The sequence below is a fragment of the Phaenicophaeus curvirostris genome, chromosome 2 (genome assembly GCF_032191515.1).
Source record: "Phaenicophaeus curvirostris isolate KB17595 chromosome 2, BPBGC_Pcur_1.0, whole genome shotgun sequence".
NCBI lineage: Eukaryota > Metazoa > Chordata > Aves > Cuculiformes > Cuculidae > Phaenicophaeus > Phaenicophaeus curvirostris.
Genome location: NC_091393.1, coordinates 56,545,056 through 56,571,003, shown reverse-complemented (window position 1 = coordinate 56,571,003; position 25,948 = coordinate 56,545,056). Strand labels below are relative to the sequence as shown.

Genomic DNA, 25,948 nt, shown 5'->3' with positions numbered 1-25,948 from the left:
GAAAATCTCTGTATCAAGGTAATATTCAAGGAATACCAGTGATAACTATGGCTACCCCTGCTAGAAAGCTATTAAGCCACAGAATGTGTTTCTGATTTGTGACTTTAGGTTGTTTAATTAATCGAGTGCAATACTGATAACCAGGATACCTCAAGCCATACAGATACTGATGCTGTGATAGCAACTACAGGGTCTTCCTTTGAAACCTCCCGTTTATTGTCCCAGGCCGTTGCTGGGAAGGTGGCACCAGTGATGTTCATTCAATATTAGGCTTGATGTATCAGGATTCTCTGGGACAAAGGTTCATCAAGCTGGCAGTTATTTTATTATTATTATTTCCATTCTTTTGCCACTGTTATGGACCAGGCCCTCTGCCCACTCCAGCCTTTGTCTCCTTTTGTATGACAAAAGCTGTCATGCAACTTCTTGAGGATGCCATCTCAAATTTATTTTTAGTCTCTTCTCCTTTCAATTCACAATCTTCCTACCCTGCTCGCTGCCTGGTTAATCGAGCAAATTGGCACCTAGCCACCTTTGGAGACAATTGTATTAACTGAAGATACCAAGGAGAACACGAGGAAGGTTTCAGCATAAGGTCAGTAGCCATGTGGGAAGAATGAGCTCTTGGATAGCACTGCACGCCCACTAGCGTCCCCTTGGCTGGCTTCTTGGGTTATCAGGGTCTGCAGGAGAAGTAGATTAGGGCCATTCACACCAGCAGTTTCCTTAGTGCTTTTGAGAGACTGATAACTTCTGGTGGAGAGGCAGTGACGCCAGTGAGAAATAATCTTTTCCCCTGGAGAGCTGCCTGCCCTGTGTGTGTGTTTATCCCGAAAGGTGTGGCTCCCAGCTCCTGGAAACCCTGTCTCTCCTGGTTTTTGGCGCCTGCGATTATATCCCAGGCTGGTCACCGCAGCTTGTCCAGCTCCAGCATTACTCCCTGGAGAGCTGCTTCTGGACAAGATCTTGGGGAAGAGTTGCTCAACAGCAGCCTCGTCCTGTATAGTTGCTGTTATGGCCCTGCCAAGGGGGTATGTGCTGAGCCAATTGCAGCCTTCACACCTATTTCCTCCCTGCTGCAGGGCACCATGTGGGGAAAGGCGGGGAAACATGAAGAGGCATGAGAATAGCTTGATTCAATTCCGGGCCTTGGCATTTCAGTGCTGCCAGTCAAAAGGCAGGGCACAGCCTGCAGAGCCTGCAATGGGTGGAAGAGGAGCGTGCGCACCCTGGTTGTGCAGCCAGCATGCAACGTGCTGCTGCAAGAACGTGCTGTGAGCTCCACCACAGTTGTGCAAGGCAAAGCCTTCTGAGCAGCAGCATGGCACTGAGGCAAGCTGCTGGCCCAACTTGCTGTGCCTCACTGAGTCCTTTCACACAAAGGCAGCGCTGAGTACAGGCATGCCCTTAATCTTTATTTCCTATCCTCACCTTCAGGGGAGTTATGAAAGCAAAAGCCTACTGTGTTTGAGGATTTTTAAACACGACTGTGAATGTGTATTAGCTTGTTTGGCCCACAATATAGTGAGCTACTGAGGAGTGTTTGCTCAAGTGTACCCTGGCATCCTTATCCTTCCTTTGCAGCTGCTATTTACCAGACAGCATTTGCGGTCAATGTAGCTGGCAGGAAACATCATTGAGGAATGAACTGGATGAGTTAAAAGAAATTTTCACACTAACTTCGTCACAGGCGTTTGAAAATACTTCACATGAAGGCATATTTTTGTAATACTGAATTAAAATAACATTGCATGAAGCTAGCTCAACTAAATCAAATTTACCAGCAAAATATTCAATGTTTTTGTTTTAGCTCCCTGCTTTGTTTACAGCTCCACTGTGTTATGCTCTGTGTTGCAGAGAGAGCATCTCCATCCGCTCTATTGATGTGTTGTTTCACAAACATGGCAGCAACACAGCTAATTCATCAGCACTGGGCAGGGGGTGGGGGAGATTTAGACTTTTTCTTGGCAGTTAAAGGAACTGATTATGAAAAAGCACTTATTCCTGTTTTAGTCAAAAAGGCCTGATAGGATGCTATTTCCTTAAGAAACTCAGATTGCTTAACTAGAATGAGAATGTCTTCTTTAAAAACTATAACTCAGATTGCTTAACTAGAATGAGAATGTCTTCTTTAAAAACTATCAGAATAAAGTGGCAGGATTGCTTCTTCTGAGGTTTGGCCATTCTGAGGTTTAATTTGCAAGTCAGATGTAATTATTCTTCTCGTAGTTTTATAGCCCATGACTGGAACTTTTTTTAAATTCATCATTCCAGAAAGTGAAAAAACTACTCAAAAATAGAACTTAGGAAGAAATCAGAACCCACAACCCCAAAAATACACAGCTATTAATAGGCATCTCAGTCCCTGTGCTGACTCTTTGTAGGTTGTGCAATCTATCCCTTCCTTTACCCATTTTCTTTGTTTTCTTGTTTAGATCTTTGTTTAGATTTCTTGTAGGACTGCAACTCTTTATTTTGTTTAGAAAATTCCCAACAGATTGTCATTGCTATAACTATATGGGAGTGGACTATTTTTGTTGGGTTATTTGTTTGAATTGGGACTCTCTAAAACCACCTCCTTGTCATCCATCTAATAGAGACGTTCTGACAATGTATTAGTCATTACTAGGGTGACATGAAGCAGACTGTAGTGTTTGGAGATGCCCTGACAGTGAAAGACACTATGGTTTAAGCCTCCTCATAGATGTGCAAAACTGAAGTAGCATGCTTAATAGGTTTTTGCCTATAAATCCCCATGTGCCATTGAGAAGTTGGATCTTCGTAGAAGGGCTGTATTTAATGGGAAGCCTGGACGTCTACGGTTTATCTCACAGCTCCCGTCTTAAGCATTGCTTGTAGGAGTGGGTGAAGTGTGCTGCTCCAGCACCAGCTTCTGTTGCCACCCGGGTAAAAGCAACAGAAGGGAAAGATCTCCCTGCCCAGCACCCAGACGCAGGCTCAGAGCTGAGGCTTTGTCTCCAGAGCTCTGATAGCAGCATGGCCATGAAACAGCTGAAGTAAACAAACCAACAATACAGGCATTTTTGTACAGAATAGATCCATTATTCTTCCTGACAACATGACTTGGATTTTGAGTTCTCATTCTTTGTATTGTTCCTTATTTAAAAAGAAAGAGAAAGCAGAACAAGGACTAATACAAATGAGACAGCCTAGGGCTTGTGCTTGCCTATAGGATGCTATTAAGGTCCTGTCGGCGCTACAAATTGGAACCATTTTGTAACCAGGTCCCTTAACCCAGCTGTATTTTTAAAGCAGTCGGGCCCTTAAGTCCTACATGCTTCTGTGATTGATTTGCCTAAGACCTTCTACACAGACTAATAACCAAGAGGCAATAAGCAATCACTTACCAAGACCAGTCTATTGATCATTTAACACACATAGTTTTTCTTAGCCAGGCAACGGGGCTCATGCAGTCGTATAGAGTGATGCACGTGTGTGTATGTGTGTATTTACTGCCCTTCCCATCTTAGCCCTCGGTGTGATTCCAGCCAGAGGATGCTCAGTGGACTGTAGCGAGGATGCACGCTGCTCTGCCTGGGTGCACCGAGTGGTGAACAATGTCTGTGGAGGCTGCCAGGCTGGGTTCTGCCCTGGCCATCCCTGTTCGAGAGCTACTGGGGAGGCACACAAAGCTGTTAGGGGTTTCAGGTGGTGTTTTGTTGCAAGGCTCACACTCAATATGGCTTCAAAAAGTTTGTGTTACAGAAATTTTGAGCCGTTTCTGGTCATTTGGACTGGAAATCCATACTGTCTGCTGGACATAGAAAAGCCAGCATGGATTCTGGGAAATTTTTTCTCCTTACAAGCAGAGGCTAGGTATGCCTGAGAAACAGCCCTTGAGCTTGCTGAAGCACCAGAGGTGGATGCATTTCCCAGCTACATCAAGAGAATATGGATTTACGTACTCCTGAAAGCACACAAACTCCCTGCAAAGGGGTAAAGAGTTTGTCTGGTGTGCACAGTAGCCTCTGGTCTGCATGGTAGCCTCCTCACCTAGGGTGTTCCTCTGGCTGGGGAAGGTGTGGCTACGAGGAAGCCCTGCTGTGGGAGAGATCAAGGAGGATCTATTGAAACCCTCACAAAAGTCTCCTCATGCTGACTTTTTCAGATCTGGGCAGCCATAGCAAGAGACAAGCAATAAAGGCATCATCTCTGAAATGAAATGCACTATTACTATAACCAAATCAGCTGTCCTGAGCCTACTCCTGGAAAAAGAACATCAGGAATATTAAGAAGAAAATTGCTGTATGTTTAAAAATTGTTATTTACTGATTGAGTGTGTTAGAGAGAACTTACTGGGTTGTTCCATGCAATTTTTTTTTAATCTCTGCACTTGTGATTTTCTAGGGGAGCACATAAAGTAAATCCTTGTTGCACTTTCAAGACTGCCTGTAAACCCCATTTTAAGTGGCCAATCTGGAAGATGTTTCATTCAACTAGACGCTGTTTCTGTTTACACATCTGTAACATTTAAACATTGCATGATTGTTTGAATGCAATGTTTAAATGTATTTAACATTTAATTCATTTATGTTTATTCTTAAATGCGTAAACAATGCATAAATCTATGTTTTAATGCATAAACATTGTGTGACCACCTCAGTTCATGGTCTTAAACATAAATAATTGGGGGGTTTGGCCCAAAGCAGGCGAACTGATAGTGGAGGAGTTAAAGGGAACCACAGAACATCTCTCTATTATTGACAAGTAATAAATAACAGAATAACTTTATTGACGGATAAGTAAATAAGTGGCTGGGGGTCATACCCATTAATGTCAACCAGCAAACTAGCTTTTCCCCTTACTCTCCTGATACAGCTTGAGAATCCAATACCCATAAAACCAGGAGTGTTGTTTCTTTGCAATGGGAGGTGGGAAAATGGTGAAGACAAGTGGCAGGGAGAATGGGGTGCATGAGGGAAGGAGGAGGCATGAGGAACTCTGACAGATGAGTTAGATGCACTAAAAAGTCTTTGACTGGGAGACGTGGAAAAATGCAGAAGCAAGAGCTGGCAGAAGCAACTGGCAAGAGAGGTAAATGGCAACAGACAGAGGTCTGGAAGGTGAGACGTGGTACAGGAAGGCATTAAGGGATCCTGTTCAGGAGATGTGGAGGCAGAAGGTGAGGGTACATGCAAATGTTGCATCCAGAACAGGCTGTGGGATCCAGTGAGGGTCAAGGGATGGAGGCACAGCAGAGGGAAAAGGGGCATACAAGGGTTAATGTCTCATACTTATAGACCCAAGTACCTGGCATACAGGGACAGAGATGTTTTGGAGGGATTAGTGAAGTGGGAAGACATGGAGTACACACAGAATTACTGGCACGGGGACCTGACGGTTAGCTGCAGGAAGCTCTTGTGTGGCCTTGGGAGAAGATCACACCCTTTTTCCCTACATCTTTTTTGTTCAATGCATAGCAAAGGGAGTATACACAGTGAGACTATCCTCAGCAGTTCACTTCACAAGATTGATGGCAGTAAAATTTCCTCAGGAAATATATTGTGCATCTGTTATTTTCAATGGGTATAAGGTAGAAGAAACAGTTAAAGGTAATTTGCTGGCTTACTCGCTGCTCATACTTTAAAGTATGAGCTTAAGTCTTTCTTCTGGAACTGTGGCTGTTCAGCAGGGGTTATAAAGCACCACTTTCAGTGGGGAAATCAATCAACATGAAAACCAAAAATTCTCTCTGTCTGGCTCTGTCTTACGAATTCTGCAGTGTAAATGGCCTTTTTGTCCCTTTTCTGTTGATTCCTAGTGTATTTGTATTTGTGCCACATTTTTGATTACACGCATATGTCTAATTGAACATTTGTCATTAAACATATATAAAATTCACATGCACACACATATTAAGCATATGGAAGTCTTGTTAAAAAGGATTTATTCCCTCTGTGGCCATATATAAACATTTGAAATACTAGAATTGGACTGAATCACAATGTTAAAAATAATCAGTAAAGTGTTCATATTTAGTTTCTAAATTTTAAACCCTGTGGAGATGTAAGGAAGCATTTAAAATTTTCTCAGTTTAATCTTTTTCTCTGATACCAGAAGGAGTAAACAGGGGGATTTCTTTCCTTTTCTTTCAATGAAAACAGGAGATTCTCATGACTTAAAATGAAATCCCGAGAGTAGACAACAGCATGTTTCCTGCTCCCTTCCCCTGTTGATCCTGTCAGGGATCCTCAGCTGCTGGACACAGCCCCTGACCTTCCTAAACCCCCTTCAGCCCACCTGCTGTCCTTTCCCTTGGAGCTTCTGCCTCTCTCCCCCTTTGAACATTTGGTGGTGTGTTAGGATGAGCTAAGAACATTCCTGCTCACTTTGGACTCAGGACCATTACCACTATGTGTAAATGTGGTGTAAATCCCTGTCCTGGAGCCTGGGGATGGTAGCTGTTTGTTACATGTAACACGCTTAATCTTAGCCCTTTTTCCTCTTCCGACAGCAGCAGGGATGCTCAGTGGGGTCAGGATGTTGTGCAGCTCTAGCCTGCACTGTTTGTCCCTGTAATATTGAGGACAGGCCCTCTTTCTCCTCCTGGGAGTATAGAATTCCCTCTAGGAATTGGCCAATTTACTAACTGCTTTTGGAAATACTGCCTATAGTGACTGCAAAGAGATGCTCCTGCTATCAGAGTGCAGCTTTGCTTTGTGAACACAGGAATTGCTGAGCTGCAAAGGTGAGCTAATGAAAGTAATGAAGTGTTGGGAAATTAGTAAAATCACCACAATCACCATCATCTATAGAAAATGTTTTTCTGCTTTTCCAGTACTTCAAAACAGTAATGCCATTTTTGCTCATGTAAGAAAGAAATCAAAACATTTTTAACCTGAAAAGCGAAAGTCCGAGAACATCAGTGACTTACAGTAGTGTGGAAGGACTTAATAAATGGCACTCCATTTCAGTGTGAACTCATAGTGATTTATGTCTTTGACAAAGTATTTTATTTTTTAATTTGCTTCCAAATAGAACTTTTAGCAAGGTATTTTAGAATATTATATGCAGGGACCTTTCTAAAGGCCTAACATTTAAAATCTTTCATGAGTGTGTCTGGGTTTGTTCAAGAGAAATTTGTTTGTGTATGTATATATAGGAATGCGTCACAATTTTCGACATTTGCTTGCTTTTTGCACTCAAGGTTCACTTCCATTTGTGCAGTTACAAAGCTTTTGCTGTATTTTGTCTAGATAAGATTTAGAGGGCCATGACAAATTTGTGGTACAATTCTTATCAGCAGTTTTCATAACCAACAGGACTTGGGTTGGTCCAGGCTGGAACGGAAGCTGCCAAGAGGGCTGGGCAGGAGGGCTGGGACTTCCATGCAAGAGGCACCCTTGGGGTGATGCTGAGGTGATGCCGGGGAGCAGGACTGGCCATTTCCCTTGCAACCTGGAGATTCCTTGCACTCCAGGCACAGCCTTGCCACATCAGTGTCTTGGCAGTTGGCAATGACAGGTAGCCAGTGCACAGCAGTAGAAATGACACATGTCTAGCAGAAAGGGGAAAAAGGTGTTTGTCAGAGGAAGGCCAGCAGCTGGACGACTGCAGCTGGGCAGCTCTGCCTTTGTTTGAAACGTAGTGCTGGGGAGTCAGCAAGGTCTTTGGCTCAGCTCCTCTAAGACCTTTGCTTGTACCTGTCACTATACTTTTAATATTTTAGGAAATGGTTAGCCAGTGTTTTTTGGGGGCATAGCTCATCTTCAGGAATGGGACTGTGGCTTGCTGATACTTTTTATCTGGAGTACAAAGTGCTGTTCTGATGGCTAATATGAATTTTCTCCTTGCTGAGTCTGGAAGTTGTTGCAGAAGTGAGTGTCACAGAGACTTTGGAGAACAGTCTAAGCTGTAAAGAAGAACTAACTTAATAATCCCTATTGAGAAAGTTGCAGTTCATTGATGTCAGATGGTAAGTCATTTAAATCACTCCATCCTCATATATTTCTCTAGCTATTTACCTGTATTTCAAAACTATATTCAGAGAACATTGATGCTTTTTACAAAGCTATCACACAGATAGCCGAATTTAACAGTTACTGGCATTGCATATTTGATTGAAAACACGTAATTACTTTCAAACTGATTTCACCATGAGAAATAGGAGCATTACTTCTGATGTTACTGCTTGTGAACTGTTCCGATGCTTGCTCTCTTCCTGTTGCAGAAAGGTAAGATATGAGATTAAACAGTTGCAACAGCAGGGAAAATTTTAGTGTTGGTTTGTAATTTCTCTCTTTAAATAAAATTTGTGCATAAATATGAAGGTGAGGAATGTTTAAACTGAAAGGAAAGAGACCAATAAATATAGATGTGGAGCAGCAGGATGTGAATAAAGGTTAGTTTGTGATGGTTTTTTTCACTCTGCTTTAAATACTAGTGAAAACTTGCTTCCCGAATTTAGCTTGAATTCAGATTTTCTCACTTGCTATATCCTGTGATTGCTTACCTATTCTCATTGTTTTAGAGCCAACAGAAACTAAATACATAGTCGCTCCTATGTATTAACTTGGTCTAGATATGATTTTCTGTTCAGGGCACCAGCATAAAAGAACATAAAACTTCTGTGATTCATTGGGTGACTGAAGCTGTTAGTACTTCCCAGAGATGGCACATGAAATGAAATCTCAATTAAGAGTGGCTTTCCTTTACAAAGTAAAGCCTTTGAATCAGAGCATACCTCTGAGCCTTTTGTCTGCCAAATGGGTGGGGGTAATTCGGTTGAGAAAATGCAGTCAAGATGTGAAAAAAACGTGCCTGGGGGCATGCGACGCCTGTTTCCAGTGATGCACGGATGTTAGCTACATGCTGAGCTTTAGGATCCCAGAGCAAAATAAGGCTGAATATTCCCTTCTCACTCTCTGGGGATTAAATTAGGTGTCAAACCAAAGGGCTTTAGGAAAATAAAATCAGAAAATGTTTGAGTTTCAGTTGGAACTTCTAGATAACTTACAAATTTTCTGAGTGTAAAAGCTTGAAAAAATATGGTTCTTTGTTGGCACTGAAATGAGGAGCTGTCACTTTTTTAATGTTAGTGCCTTTTATATAAGTGAGTTGTAGCTTTAATTCAGAAGCTGTTCAATTATATGCCTAGTTTCCAAAAAAATTGCAGACTGCACTTCAGTGAAATGAATTCTAAAAATTTTATAAGTATAAAGTATGCTTTATAGCATATAGTACTCTGCAGTACATTTTAAAGTAGATAGTATAAAATCAGGCTTAGATTCTTAATTCCTAGAATTATGTATAGAATTGAACCAAGTTATTTTAAAAGTTCTAATAGACACTCTTGTTCCAACTAAATAAGTAGTTTTCCAAGTGTGTAATCATCTCACATATTGTGGTATTGTATTATACTAGAACATAAGAATTTAAAATGAAAGAAAAAAATCTAGACTGTTCAGTTTCACTGTTCCTTCAGTCATGATAGATACAGAATGCATCCCCACTGAGAAGTACTGAAATATATTTTCAAAGTCCTTATACTTTCAGATGACTCATTAGGGAAAACAATGTTGACAAAAATCGGACTTGAGTCATTTTGGTTGGTGAAAACTTGTCTGTTTGCATCCCTTGGTTGTATCAGTGGGAACCGCTGCACTCTAAAGGGTCTGAACCTAAATGTGTATTTCTTTGAATAGAGAAAGTAGACAAAGTAAATAAAAAGGAAATACAATGTAGTGGTGATATACAAGGGGTTTAAATGATTTTGAGATACTACATGAACATTGTATGAAGATATCACTGTGGAGGGAGGATTATATATCATTAAGTGCATATTTTCTATTTTAAGAGAAAATAATGAAAAATTAAAGAAACTAGGCTTTATTCTCTTTTCCTCATAACGTATGAAGGACAACTTTTTTAATATTTTCAACTTCCTTCCTCTTATAGTCTGTTCTAAATGGGCTTTATTGATCTCAGCTGCTCAAGTTTGTTAGGTTTCTTGAATAATGAGAATTTTTTAAACAATTCTCCCCAAATACATTTTTGGTATCTTTTTTTTTTTTTTGCCAGGTGGGTTCTTTTCCATATTGGAAATATGCTGAAATTCTATTTTTGTGCACTGTAAAATTAAGAGGGTTAAAATTCTTGCTTTCTTCTCCTAATCTCCATTCCCACTAAAAAATATTTTGTGTCCATATAACTTCATGTATTTGTAAAGGGGCAAGAAAATGTCAACTGTCAGAAATTCTTAGGTTGAAAATCTTCCAACAGAGCTAGCTCTAACTACCAGACAGTTGGGTTTTTTTTAAAGGACATGTTCTGTAGAACTAATAACTAGGATTCTAGGTTATTTAAGGTGTTATCCTCTGGTTGCTTTTTAATTGATTCAGATCTTTTTTGAAGTGAGGTGTCAGCAATGAGTCTCATAGCCCAGCTGATGGAGGTCTTGCAGTGCTGAGGAGAGCAAAAGATTTATTTTATATGCCATCTGTTAGTAAATCTTTATAGAATGGCTGCTTTTCTATGACAGTGAGAAGGAAGTTGACTCATGTTCAGCCTGCAGCCTGCAGATACTTTGTGAAAGCTGTCTCAGAGCCAGCTGTCTCCCATCTTCCCTCATCCTCCTAACTTGTTTCTTCCCAAGTGAAGTATTTTGCAACAATATGTCCTTTTTGCATATTGCCTGCTCTTTGTCTTAGCCCATTTCTCCAACTTCCATATCCATCTGTGCATCTAATCACGCTCTCCAGTATGCCTGAAGCTCCTTCTCGCTTTGTGCAATCTGAAAACTCAGAAATCAGGTTGCATCATCCACATCAGAGGCCAGTCTACAGCATGGTCCTCTCTTACTCACTAACTCACTCTCTAGCTCACAACACGTTCTGTTGGCCGCTGCAGGCTCAGGCACCTCTTGCTGGTTGCTGCCAAGCATCCTGATCTGACCACAACAGTTACTGGCCCTGGAAGAGCCTCAAAATGGACACCTGGGTCACAACTCCTAAAATGCAAACAGCGGCTACATGAATGTGCTGTAAAAATATTGAATAGTGTCAAAATGCTTTGATGCCTCTTTCCAGTTTAATGAGGAACCACTGATAAATATTATTTGAAGTGGTTTCCTTGTCATGCACTGATTATTTCATGTCGATTGTTCTCTTCGTGACTATGCCACGTGAAGCAGCATTGGGAATCATAGGAGAATGGAGATATATGTCATCTGCTTCTTTCTTACTTGTGAAATATATAGTTGTACTATTAAATAAAAACTAGCTTTATTTGAGAAGAATTTGTTTCTCACTAAGGCATGTGAACTTGAAATTTTTATGTGCTTACAAAGAGCATGTGTGATTCTTTGTTCCTGACCGTTTTTTCCTGTGAATTTAGGTCAAACTGAAATGTCAGTGGGGACCCTGTGAAACCTACTCTTGATCCATAAAGATGAGCGTTGACCTGCCTGCCTTTTTTCTGTCTCCTGCAACATTAACCATCCATATCATAGTGCCTGGATCTATGCTGTTGAGCTCACTAGACCTGTTGCAGGAATATTTTTGTGTTTCTGGCTGAAGCAACCAGAGATAAGAGGCAGTGTAGGGGAGGGGCGCAGCATGGGAGAGGGATGTGGTGTTGGGCAGACCTAGGAAAGGCCAACAGGCTTACAGGGACTCAGATCCCTTAGATGTCCTCTCTGGGGGAGGATAGGGCTCAGTTTCTCTCCTTGTTTCATGCCCCTGCACCTGCCATGACCACCTCTAGCCATGTTCTTTCACCTGCGTACCAAAGATACTTTTAATGGCCTGTGGGTTTTGTCTCAGCAGCATTTGGGTAGTCTTTCTGCTTACCAGCAGGTTCTGCATTGTGTGATACTACCGTGAAATAATCCTTATTCATCCTGCTTTATACATGGTTTAGTCATCTATAGTAGGTGTTCAACAGTACCAGACCTTTTGTTATTTTTCCCTCTTATTAATGCCTCAAAACTCTCAACAGGGATTTCTGCTCTGTCTTTCCAGAGTTTGGGACAAGTGTAGGTTACCTTTGAAATAAAAATACAAGCCTCTCCCTTGCTTATCATTCCTAAACAAGCTGTACATTTTCTATATTAATATTTCAGTTGTGTGAATTCTTAGCCAGTTTCTGTTATGCCACTTAAATCTCATACTTTATTATGCATTAAGACTTCCAGTTCCTCCTGTTTTATTCTTCACAGCTCTTTTATTAGCACATGGGCTTTTCATACCTTTGCCAGATGGAGTTGCTGTTCATTGCTGTCCCTCTTGTGACCTCACAGTGAATCTCAGTATCTATTTTCCCTTCTTCAGAATTTGTGCTTTTTTTCCCCTCCTTTTCATCACTTCCCTGAGTTTTGACCATGTTCTGCATAGTTTTGGTTGAGAGGGGAGAGTTTGGTTCACTTCTTTATTTTCTGGTTTTCTCCACTAGATGGATAACAACAGAATAGCAGGGTATCTGTTGTGGAGCCATTATCCCCTGATCAAAGAAGTCAAAGCACTCTTGACAGTATCCTCAGAACAGCCTCTGCATCCAGCGCCAATGTGTCCTTCTCCTGTCTCCTCTGCTTGGTCTTTTACACTAGTTTAGTAGGGTCCAAGGGGATGCTTAGGGAGCCCCTGTGCCTTCTCCCTCAGTCCAGGTATTGAATGAAGTTGTCCTGCTTTCCCTAGGAATCCATGGGTTCTTTTCTCTGCATTTCCTGCATGTTTTTTTTTTTGAAGTAACAGAAGCTTTTTTCCTTTCTTGAAAAGGCCAGAACTATGGATGAAGGGATGTCACTAAGGTGCTGGAGAGAAGCAGGAGTGCTTCCCACTCAGGCTGTGGGTGCCTGTACTTCTGATATATTGAAAGGCAAACAACAGGCAAGGGAAGAGGCTCAAGACCCTAACAAAGGGGAAGAAACTTCCAAATAGAAGGGAGAAAAATCCTGCTTCCCTAGGGCTTAGATGTCTTAAAAGAGAGTTTGTCATTTCCTTGAATATGTTGCAGCTATTTCCTCTTGAATGTTTCTTCCTCCTTCCTTTAAAGACCATGCAGTCTAGTACAGTGTACATGTTATTTGAGGGCATCTATGCTATTTAGTCACTTAACTTCTAAGACTTCACCATGTTAATCTGCCCAGAATTTTCCCATATACTTTTTGCTTGCAATAGTTCCTGCACGTTAGCTGTGGCTTCTGTTAGCACATGCCATCATTTAATGGCACATTCGGCATGTTTCACCATTGATCTGGTACCATAATTTATTTGCCTACTTTCCGACTCTAGTTGAAATTCAGCAAAAGTGATTTGCAACTTTTCTGTATTCCTGAAGATGCAAGTGAAGATTCCTCAAGTGTAGATGCAAATCAGTGTGGTGAATGTAAGGCTATTAAAAACTATGAAATTTTCTTTCTTAATTACTGTATAAGGACTTCATTAAGATACTGAGTAAGGCCTCAGAAGACCATGAACCACAAGCTGAAAACCGCAGCTTCAGAAACAGTATATTAGGAATTAATGATGAATTCACAGTGTTTGTTACCTGCATTGCTGATAGTAAATAAAAGGAAGGCATCTGATATCTACTTAAGTAGTGAAAATTATGTAGAGGTTTTAAAAGCAATTGGTTTACTCCACTGATATCAACATGGAAAGGACTTAAGGAGCTAGATTATTCTAAATTTTCATTTCTCTTTCTCCCCTATCACCATATTGGCATATGACTTTCTATGTGAGGAGGTAATGTGAAATCCAGAAAGACATGAGATCCTGAAACAAAGATAAAACTCTATTGCTATGATTCTTATAAACCTAGATTAGTGTGATTGTAGTTGAATAGTACATGATCCTCCACCTTTAGTACCATGTCAGCAAATTATGACCATGGATGACTATGTTATAGTGTCCATTACTTTTATAATTATCATTAATACAGTTTTACATGGAAAATGTTACTGAAATATGATTACCTGTCACTGTGCTACCTTGCAGAAAAACCACAGTGCTGATGAAGTTCTCCAGATGATTATCATGTTTTACATCTAAGATATCAAGTTTCCTTGCAAAAAGACTTTACTTTAAAAATATTTGATGTTTCAGTTCAGTTTCTTATTAAACTCTGCATTTTGCATGCACTTTGTAGTACAGAAGTATTACTTCCCAGCAAACACTCATGTCTTCACGTGGTTTGGGACTTTATTACAGAGCATTTCCACTTCTCAGTTACAAGAGAGTCTGTTTACAGCTGCGTATTTTCTGTGGTTTTTGCTGTAATGTGTTTAACAGGTTTATTTCTGTTATGCTTCATTGTATAAAAGGTGTCCAGAAAAACAGATCATTTCCTAAGATCTCTTTGCTTTTTTAAACTCATGGAGCATGTAATGTGCAGCCTGACTGATGCATGATTATTCACAGCATGAGGAGCATGGCGTGGTCCAGTTGGCAGTGCCCTGGGCTGCAGCACAGGAAGACCTTGATTTTCTTTTTGGCTCTATTTCTTATTTGTTGTGTTTCCCAGTGCAAATAACTTCATATTTGTGCTTCTTCCTCTTCTATTTCTGACTCAGATGTGGAATAAAAACACCTTTAATGTATATGCAGTGTTTAGCACCGTAAGAAAGATCTTGTTCTTCAGGTGAGGCGTCTAGATGCTTCTGTAGTGAGCACTAAATACATGCTAAATGCTAAATAAAATTTGAAGAAGTTAAACATGTTCAGAAACTGGAAAAACATAGAAGATCTATGTGGGCAAACACTTGTCAAGAGAATTTTCATCGTGGTCCCACTACCTTTCATTTCCTGGTCCTGAATTTATTCCTGCATTATTTATTTCTACCCTTTCCAGAGCCTTATTGTAGACAAAAGCTCCCATTTTACTTCATGTGTTCCTTTGACTTTGGTAACTCTAACTTTTGTAGCATTGCCACTGATTGTTACTGCAAGACTTATACTACCCTGCATTGTGGATGGCTGGCATCATGGCTGTTCAGGCAGTAAAAGCAAGTTGCTTAGGAAAAAGCCCCTTGGCAGTTGCCAGGGTAGTTGTCAACTATGATAAAGTCCAAGCACTTTAGATTGAGTCTGGTTTTTAACACAGAAGATAGTCATGTTGGGGTAAAAAAAAAAAGCTCTTTTCAGAAGCTTTGGTTATTGCTTTATATCCATGTCAACATTCATTTTCTGGGTTTTGTGCAGATCAGATTTGTTGTCAGACTTTTTAAAGAAAGCACAAGCGGCTAGCACAGAAAGGCTGCCAAAAGGGAGCCCTGGGATTTTTTTCTGTCTTCACTGCAACGGGGAGAATGGACTGGCTCATCCTGGTCCCACCTGGATTATGAAGGAGAAAGGAAACTTTTTGCTGCTCCATTCCAGAAAATGCTCTTGTTCCCGGGCAAGTGAGGGGCAAAATTATGATTGGCATTGTACCTTCTGCAAGGTGCAAAACTAGACGTTACTATGAACAAGTTTAGACCCTCTAGCAGGGAAATGAGATACTTAAAGTATAAGTTGCCAACTTCATTCCTCTTTCAATGTTTGTATTTGAGGAGAGGGAGTGTTTTGCTACCAGTGGAGTCTTTAGGTACAGTTATTGCACCTTCAAAGTTACAAGAAAACTCGCTCTGACTTTTGTGGTAAGGCATTTAGTATAGAAAAGGTATGTATGTTTTTTCTTTTTTCACTCTCTGTTACAAAATATTACTGCAAAATATATTCCTAACTTTTCCAAAGGACTTTTGCTATGGCAAGCACTAGTACAAAGAGTCCTTTGTTTTACAGGAGTATCTAAACCTGTGGTAAACTCTTGTTCATTTTTATTCCCCCAGACAGGTGCCATGAAGCTCTTTGGCATTTGTAGAGCAGATGGGATGCATTTTCTTGTTGTATCTAATTGACAGCACCTTACTATCTCTCTCCATGCATCCAGCCTCAGAAAGTGTGGGTTGTGGAGTCTCAGAAGGCACTTTTTTTCTCATCAACAACTTGCTTAACTCACTCACTGCTGGGTGAAGAGTGTGAGTGATAACTTGCTAAGTGGCCTGCGAAGCCTCTTGGGAATTCATAACCTGGGGAAATTATTTCTTGCTGCTGAATTTGCCATTTTGGCTGGTTGGTCACTTGCTGTTGACTTGGCCACCATACATTGTATTATGTATATCTGCAATCACAGATGTTACTCTTTGCACATATTTCAATGTAAATAGCAGTGTTGTCTGTCTAAGCAATCACAAAATGCCTTATGTAATTGAATGTCTGTAGAATATATGAAGATGTCTGTGAAGTGCTGTCTCTGGATATGTGTGAATGCACACATCTCTCCACACCTTCTTCACCTCTCAGGCTCCCAAAGGAGGGATTCTGCAAATGTCCAGTTTGGGGATTCACAAAAAAAGGTGAGGGTCTGAGTTCCAAAAGGTTGGTTCCTGTGAAGGTCTAGGAGAACGTAGCTGTCCCAATCATTTCTGCTCATCTTAGCATGCCACTGTCATGCTCAGTTCTTCCACGTTCATATGTTTCATATGAAAAATACAGAATAACTGTTTTGAGTATAACTTCTGCTAAAGGTTGTACACTCCTTGGCAGGTCTGGTTTACACAGGAAACCCAAATGCTTCCAGAATTTAAATACTGATAGACACATATGCTTCCCCAGAAATTGCTTCTTTGAAGAAAGCAGGCAATTATTTCACTTTTGGAAAGGTAGCTAGGCAGTATTTTATGGTGATTGTCATTGGATATGACCAAGAGGGGTAGGTATACCTAAACAATCATTTAATGCATTTCAGTTGGAGTACAAACCCCTTGCCCTAGAGCAGCTGTAATTTTTAGGATTATTCTTCTGAAGCGTATTGAGTTTGAGATTCTTGGCTTCCTCGTGCAGCAGCCTGTCCCTCTGGCAACTGTCGTACTCAGTCATATCAGTTACATGCTGCCACAGCCACTCAAACATCTTGTGCAAATTTTAATATTAAAAGCAGGCCAGGTAGCAGCAAACTCTGCAATAGATCTTCAGGTCACTATCAAAATTACAGGATTTACAAATAACCTGCATACAAATTCTCCAGTTCTCCAGGTATGAGTAGTTGTTTCTGTGGCACTGCAGCACTGGCATACAAAGCATTTCAGTGCCCTTTGTGATACCTGTAAGTTCTGACTTGCAGCATTGTATGTTGGCCTTTTGGCATGAATGCCATTTAGATATCCTTTTGAATAATGCTCGCTACTGTACATAGGACTTTCACAGTCTGATTTTAAAGAATTAAAACACAAAAAAGTGTATAAAAGAAAAAGACTGGAAAGAATCTTAAGGGGTTATTTAGCCAGCTCCAAGCCCCAGAACAAAATCAGTTGTACCAAAATAATGGGTTGTCGGGAGTCTCTCAAGAACATGTTAGACAGTGATGAAGGCACTGTACCGACCCCAGGCAATAAATTCCACCATTTTAATGAACTTTGCTGTTAGAAAGCTTTTTTTAGTGTTTAACCCAACATCACCCCTGCTTCAATTAAGCCTTTTCATTTTTGCCTTATCCCCAGTGGACAGAGAGTTTTATTTTTTAAGTGAAGCAAAGCTTCTACGTATTTGAAAATTATTATCCTATTCTTTGGCAATCTTCTTTTGTCTTGGATAAAGCATCCCCATCCTTTCAATCTCTGCTCATAAACATCTCATTCATGTAGCTGTCTTCTGTATTTTCTCCCATTAGTCTATGTCTTTCTCAAGGTCTAGGGCATGCTGGGTCAAAACACAGCATAGTACTCCAGCTGAGGGCTTGGGCTTGGAGAGCAGTATAAAGATTGCTACGCATCTTGCATAGGTCATGTATCCTACTGACTGTACTGCGTATGTCCTACTATGAAACTTGCTGCTCTGCAACAAGATGACTTCTTTGATTCATGTTCAGTGGTTATTTTCAAGCTGTCTGAGCTTTCTGTCATCTGTAAATTTAGTGAGCATATTCTCTATTCTACCAACCAAGCTGTTAATTAAAATATTGAAGAACAGATCCCTGCAAAACCCCACTCAATATATTCTTTCACTTTGGTCACTAACCACTGAAAACTAATCTCTGAAAGTGTTTTTTTCAACCAGTTGTGTACCACTTTGTAACAGCATCAGCTGACTGTACTGAGTAAGGTAGAAACCTTATTAAATTCAATATGTATTCCCTCTGCTGCTGCTTCTTATCCAGTACCAATTATCCTCCAAGGAAGGAAATTAGATTGATTTTACACAATTAATTCTTGACAAATCCATTTGGCTGTTTTAAACTCTTACAGGATAATAAGGTGGTAAAAGAAACATTATATAACTTGTCCGTGTCGCTTTCCAGCCCCATGCTTGCCCTCCCTTACCCTTCTTGAACTCTCCTCTTCATGAGCCCTCATTTGTAATTACTATGGTGCAGGAGTGAGAGCAAGAGACAGAGGCAGCAGTCATTATTGCTGCCAAAGTCATTCTATCTTAAAGCCAAGCCTGGGCATTCTCAGACAGCTATGAACAGGTTAAGCTTATTTGAAACCACCAGGCACACCAAGTAGCCTCTAATATTGGTTAGCCCTTTGATGCTGGCATGAATAATCTGTCATATGTGGAGCCCGATACAGCCATTTCTCATGCATTCATATAAAAACAATTTATAAGTTTTTTAACCTTTGTTGCCTATATATGTATAAACTTCTTTGGGAAATAGTAGGTGCTAAAATATTTTAAAATTGTTTCTCCCTTGCCAAAATCTTTGGATGCATTTGAGCAATAGCTGACCCAGTACAGGCAATAGAAGGCGTAAGTTTAAATTGCATTTGATACATTGAAAGCTGTTTTAAGTAAGCACACAAGAGAACAGTTTTATTTCCTTTCTTACATAAGAAGTCCATGTCTGTTAATATACTGTTACCTGGAAAATGGTATGGTGTAGATAAAAAGGTATCACAACATTTGGAGAATACTTATAGGAGGTAAGGAATTTGTCTTTTTGACAATTAAAAATGCAGTCTTCTCTTAGCTTGGTCTGCTTATGCGGTTTACCTATGCAAATATAATAAATAAGTAATAATAAACAATAAATATAATAATGATTTTTATCACTGGGAGTTTTAAATTTCTATATAAAAACCCTGAAAGATGGTGAGTAGTCAAAAATCATCTAAATGAGGCCCAATACCTTGCTGGCATCTTACCACATGCATATGTTTTCCCTGAGTGCCACATGCATAATCATAGGGAACCTAAGAGCCAGATACACTTTTCAGACTTCTTTGGCAATTACCCAGGTAACATACCCTTGGAATTATCCATTAAAAACACCCAAAATATTTTATGTAGCTGCCATCTATATGAAATTAAGTCATGGATCGTATCTAGCCTGGAGCCTCGTGGACTCAACAACATCTGCTGCTGCTTGCTCAGTGGTGGAGATGGCAGATAATATGAAGTGACTACGGAGAGTCACCTGGCTTGCCTCTGAGATAGAGTTACTGATCTTATTTTCTTATATTTCCTCAGTAATACGGCAAATTTCTTTCATTCCTTTTAGTCCACTTCCACATATTTTGTCCTCAATGACAAATAGTGATGACTTCTGAAATGACCAGAGCTTCTTTTGTGTGTACAAATAATGTCATTGTTTTAGAAGCCAGTATTTCATGGCTTAAAACCACATATATTTATCTCATTGCCCCGAGTTACACCCTCTTGAGCTTTCTTCAGCCATCTGACTTTTCCCTTGGTATTTACACACCCTTCATGCTTTCAGATAATTACTGCATCCTTCCCAGTCCCTCTAACCTTCATTTAGCCAAGCAACAGTTGTTTGTTTAAATTTATTCTCATAAATCACATCTTCGTACAGAATTAAAAATGAATATGTGATGCACTTCTGGGATCAAGTGTATTAGTAACTTTCAGAAAACCAAATCTCAATTACTTTTTGTTAGGCATATGTTGCTACAGGATACACATTGTACTGGAGAAGCGTATTTAGCCATCTTCAAACAGAATTGCCTAATTATTAAGTCCTTGCAAATGAAGATTCATTTTTCTGAGAACCAGAGATACCAGCCTACTCTACATAGACTTAAACAAAATTACTTCCTTGTAACACTTCATCCACATGGAGCCAATGCAGTTAGCTCATTGCCCTCAAGGGCTGTTGTATAATCATCGATGCAGTTGGTTGGGTTGTGGAGGGTAAATTCCTCCCACTCACACCACCACAGTCACAATAATCCTTCTGTTCACAAACTTCCCAAAATATTTATTGAGAGAATGGCTTGGAGGTATGTTTTCAGCAATGTTTAAGCCTGTTTTCACTTGTCTTTCTTGCTTGACTTTTTTTTTTTTTTTTTTTGGTTAATTACATCTTGGGAGTGGGTTTGACAGTGCTTAAATGCTGGAGTTTCTTATAGATGGCTTCTCCTGACTTTAATTAGTTTGACAAACACCTCTGCTTTCCAGCTGAGTTTCCATAACTGGAAGCAGCTGCTCTTTGGAATTACCTCTCCTCCTCACAGTGTTAAAAAGTAATAAGTGTCTTGTGCCCCTTCAATGAATTTATGGACATAAAGTGCACAGTTCCAAAGCTTCAGGTGTGCTTGGATACAGAGAGATGTTTCTCTCCTTTCTTTATTACTTAATGAAGTTTTATGAAGTGAAACATGTCATTAACAATTTAGAGAAAATGGAATGTATGGATTAGATATGATTTTTCACTTCCTTATTAACTCTTTTTACTGAGAACAGAACAGGTTTTAATATATTTTTCCATGGCAATTTGAAACTGATTTGAGAGAGTGAGTCTTGAATGATTGTACAGCTTGCAAGTGGGTGAAGGGTAAGGCTTCTCCAGAACAGCACAGGCTCTGTGAATCAAGCTCATGCCTGTGTTTACAGCCACAGCTGAAATGAATTCTTATCATCTTGACTACATCGCCACAGTCTTGTGAATGCTCCTGATTTCATCATTAGCTTGATGATTTATTTAACATCCTACCACCTGGAGACAAATGATGTAAAAAAATCTCAATTTGCGGCTGTTTTTTTAGAATGGAAATGTAAATTCTGGCTTTCATTTTCCTATAGAAGTATGAAAGTGTGACTTAAGTGCATCCTGATGACTCAGATAATAGAAGCCAAAGCAATCCATAAGTCTTACTTTAAAAAAATCCATTAGATTTAAATGTAATTTTCAGGTGCCTGACATCTGTGAGTTTTGAACACTTATCATTAGAGCAGAAATTGCAATGGCACGTGTAACACAACTGCTTACCTACTGCTTGCTAGTCAATTGATGTTTGTTTTTCCATAAATTATCTCTTAATGTACATGTCTGGGCTTGCTGGGTGGTGCACAGGTCAGCTAACCCAGGGGCAGAACTCTGAGATGGGGAGGGCACCCGGTACCCTGGGGGACGAGGAGGAAGCACTTAAAAGGAAAAGTAGGGCAGTTGTTTGTAAAGTGAGAGAAGACACTGTATCCATCAGAGCTCGCTGATGAGAGCTGTTTCGCGGGATAGAGGCAAGAGGAGAAGCTCTAGCAATGGAGCAGGAATTATCACAGCAGAAACTGATCTGAAAGAAGAGGTTGGAGCCAGTACTTTCTTCTCAAGTGGCTGCAGTAGGGAGGATTGACCCTAGGCTGATGTGATAGGCAAGCAAACATCAAATGATCACATCTGGTTTATTATCTTCACCTGTGGCTAGCTGAGATCATCAGGCAGGTTTCTTTGGTTGGTTCCTGCATTAAGTAGGCACAACTACTTCTTCACTAATAACATATCCGTGTTACTTGGGACACAGGCTTAAAAACTGCAAAATCTGTGCTCAGTACTGAATCCTTGTGGGAGGGAAAGTCAGGCTTTGGTAGGGTCTCCTTGCTGCTTGCTCAGCAGGGTGATGTATTAACTTTTAAAGAAACAGTTGAGGAAATAATTTCTGTTCTGTTTTGTTTTGGGACAATATTTAATTGGGGAGCAGGTGTTAGGTGGAGTGTGGAGGAGGTGACTTTTGCGTGGGAGTGGTCTCTTCTAGAAAAGAATCTAAGCAACTCTTCTTTTCTTGCAAGTCTCTACCATTGCCATGCTTGTGTCACATGTACTTTCTGTACTATTTTACTAAAAGGAGCTCTTTAAATTTTTATCTCTCCATTGATTGCAAGCAGATGATTTTTTTTAAGATTACATTTGCATTTCATAATTGGTCTTTTTGAAAAAGTTTCTTTTTCCAGAAAGTATTACTCTTAGAAAATTAATTTTCCTTTTCAAGGGGAGATGTAGTAAGCACCATCTCTGAGGTGTATCCATTCTTATTTTAAAAATTTCAGCTAGACACAAAGTGAGTAGTAATAAAACAGTATGCTCACTGTGAGCTTGTCTTTCCCTCTTGGTGCTCCTCCCATCTTATTACAGCCAGCTTGGTGTGATACTTACATCAGCACTGAGCATCTGAAATACACAGCTATCACATGCTACTAAGTTGTACCTTGTTCTTGGCTGGTTTTATGATGCGCTTTGGGGTGGCATCATCAGACTCCTTTTCAATTAGTAATTTACTAGGAGTTTCAACAAAGAAATCAAAGGAAAAAGAGAGGGTAAAGTCAAATTCCCAGTTCTGAGGCTTGCTTTTCTCCTTTTTCATTTCCCTGGTTCTAAAATTATTTTGGGTAAGAGCAGCCAAAGGACACTGAGCTAAATAGTTGTGTCTGTCTCTTAAAAAAGAGATTTGCATGCATCCCTTCTATCAGACGCTTACAAAAATAATATAAGAAGTTGAGTAAACTCCTGTGAATGACAGTGGAGATACTACCCCTAGACAGCCCAGAGGGTGCTTAACCATCTGAAAAAATAAGTTTTCTTAAACATTTTAAACATTTTAAACATTGCTGCAGAAAACCAGTGGGAAAGGAGTTCTAACTAAATGTTGACAGGAAATAACAGAGCATCAAAGCTGGCTTTGCCATGTAGCTACAGAAGAAAGAGTGCTGAGTTTGGGTGGAGAAGGCAGGCAGAAGCAAGAATCTTGGTAAATTTTGGAACGTGTCGAGACAGTGCCTGACATTGTGGGAAGCAGATAGACTCCTGATTTGGTGGGTCATTTTGGAGTTGTGCAATGTGCACCTAAGCAGGGTCACAGCTCTGGTGTCCCCAATGATGTGTACTCCTTGCCAATCAGGCTCTGGCTCCTGGATCCCCTCCACTGGCTGATCTAGTGCTGCTGCCTCCCAGTTAAGTAACACAGTGCTGTGCAGCAGAGAAAGGAACTGGACAGGATATGAGAGGCCTTTGTGGAGCATATGTGGGGGCAGGAAGGGAGGATACGAACCTTTCCTTTCTCCTTATGAGTCAAAAGGTATCTTTCCAGAAGGGCTGTGATACTCTCTGTGTTTAAATTTCTTTTCCATATATGATTTGTCACGCAAAGTCACAGCCACTGTATTTTAACTGAAGCCTGCCAAGCTTGGCAGCATTTGTATGTCTACCAAGCGTGGTGCTAGCCTGAAGCATTTAGACTACTGGAATGATTTTCCTAGGCATGTGTCTCTCCTTCCTTCTTATTTTTTAGTCTGATATCTAAGGGGAGGATGGATCAAGTGTAATGTGGAGAGTTTGGACTTATATCATAATAAAGCAATTTGTTGTTCCTAACTGCATACTACTGATAGAATTAAACAAACTTAACTCCATCTGGATCGTGTTGGATGTATTAGTGGCCTACTTTTGCCATGATGTGATACTGTAGTCACAAGGCTGGCAATAAGACTGTAAGCCTCTAAAAGTATAAGTAGTGATTTCTGACTGTACAGCAAAGAGAATCATAGAATAACCAGGTTGGAAGAGACCCACCGGATCATCGAGTCCAACCGTTCCTATCAAACACTAAACCATGCCCCTTAGCACCTCGTCCACCCGTGCCTTAAACACCTCCAGGGAAGGTGAATCAACCACCTCCCTGGGCAGCCTGTTCCAGTGCCCAATGACCCTTCCTGTGAAAAACTTTTTCCTAATGTCCAGCCTAAACCTCCCCTGGCGGAGCTTGAGGCCATTCCCTCTTGTCCTGTCCCTTGTCACTTGGGAGAAGAGGCCAGCATCCTCCTCTCTACAACCTCTTTTCAGGTAGTTATAGAGAGCAATGAGGTCTCCCCTCAGCCTCCTCTTCTCCAGGCTAAACAACCCCAGCTCCAAGGGACTCTGCTACCAGAAATAGTAATTGTACTTACACATTTCTTAAGGAAAATACTTTAAAAATGAAGTAACAGGTGAGAATTAAAAGAAAGGATGTAACAGAAGGACCATCCAAAAAATGTAGCAAGGACAATGAAATAAAATTGTCCAAAATGGATTGAGATAAGTTGATGGGATGGAGCCTGCAACTGGTAAGAGTTGTAGTTCCAATCAAAGGCTGTGTGAAACTCTGCATGTTTCAATTTGACCTCCACCAAGGGGAAAGAGGGAGAGAGTTGAAAGGAGATAAAATCACTGCTAATAGTGTGTTGCATTGTAACTTGCTTGCATTAAAAGTTTTAGGGCTTTTCAAGTCACGGTAGGGGCTAGCTGGAATTTTTATTTCTCCTTTCCTTTGCACCCTCTGTGCATACAATGGCTTGCTAGTTTATTTCTCTGAAGCTTTGATGTTTTGATTTAGACTTGATATACTGGGCAGGGTGTTGTTAGTGGTGTTGAGAAACCTCATGTGTTCTGTTCACGCATGCAGAGTTAATTGCCAGGCTTCTGAACTGAAAGCCATTTTCCCTCAGGTCATCTATCAGGAACCCATGAAGTCTGGTGACCATTACACTGTGGGGCACGATCCACTTTCCAAGGCAACCTGATCTGCCCTGGCCTCTTGCATGTAGTTTAGATTTTATATCAGAAGTGCTTAGAGTTGTTTGTGGTATAGTTTTCTTGGATTAAATGCCTTTGACATGTTTGCCTGCAGTTGTGATAGTCTGGTTCTGATGGCACATGTCAGCTTTTTCAGTTTAATTTGATGCATATTTCAATTTTTCACTATTAAAAGCATTGAAACCATTGTGTCACTCTTGTGTGACTCTGTGGTGAGGTAATCCACACTACTTTGGGACAGAAAGATTGTCACCTTTTGTCTTACTGACTTAGAGGTTTGCGCTTTCCATGGAGAAAGAGTTTGGCCTGATGAAGGCAATCTCCCTAAACCCTCAGTAAAGAAAGGAGAAAGCGGAGCTTTTCTACGGCCACTTTAACCTGGAGCTAGAATTCTGCTCTGAGTATCCCTCTAGAAGAAAGTCCGTCTCTCTTGAATACAGAAGAGTGCTCTCCAAGTTGGTTAATCCTGCCTGGTGTAGAGATGTGGGAAACTCTTATTAACTGCACGCCCACATGTAGCTGATGGTCTGATACGAGGATACACTCACATGCACAGTGCATCTGCCATAACTGGGTGAAACTAGATTCACCGCATACGTGCTGATCATTTCCATCTCCTGTGTAGAGATTGGCAGGAAAACAACCATGTGGAGCATCGTAGCTGCTCTGTGGAGGGACTTTCCATCCAGAGTGCACTGGAGTGTATGTGAAAGCAAGTGCAAGCCTGTGTACTGTGGGTGTGACACACTGAGGAACTGCATCAGAATCCCTGCCCCACTGCCTAGTGCTGCCCTGTAGGTGCACAGCGACCCTTTTTTAAGATTTCCAAACATTTAAGCACCTGGTCAAATCTCCTGTGATGTCCTAAAAATCTCAGAAATTTGACTAAATTTATTTCTTCCCAGTAGCATGCAGAGATCCACTACAACATGCTTCTAGACCATGATCTTTTGTGGATGCCCGAGTTATTGTTTCGACAACTACAGATAAAAATGCAAACAAAAAATATATTGTAACACGCTACATTTAAATTCATTTGTAATTGTGTAGTAGCAGTTGTAACACAAACCAAATACTACAGTCGTACCTAGGCTTCAAAACTCTTGTAAGACCTGAGTTTCTGCTTGTTCTAAAACTCCCATGTTCTTGT

The 25,948-nt window shown here is 40.5% G+C and overlaps 1 protein-coding gene across 7 annotated transcripts in view; it reads left to right on the top strand.

Moving 5' to 3' along the window:
• LOC138718016 (SAM and SH3 domain-containing protein 1-like) overlaps window positions 1-25,948 on the top strand; it is a 550,517-nt gene that overhangs the window by 394,855 nt on the left and 129,714 nt on the right. Inside the window, exon 1 of one of the 7 annotated variants that reach the window (XM_069852141.1) lies at window positions 7,919-7,936. The exons of the other annotated variants lie outside the window; for them this stretch is intronic. Coding sequence (XP_069708242.1) covers window positions 7,934-7,936 — 3 coding nt within the window. The 5' untranslated portion in view covers window positions 7,919-7,933. Of the gene's footprint in view, window positions 1-7,918; window positions 7,937-25,948 lie in introns of those variants that run through there. 7 annotated transcript variants of the gene reach the window in all.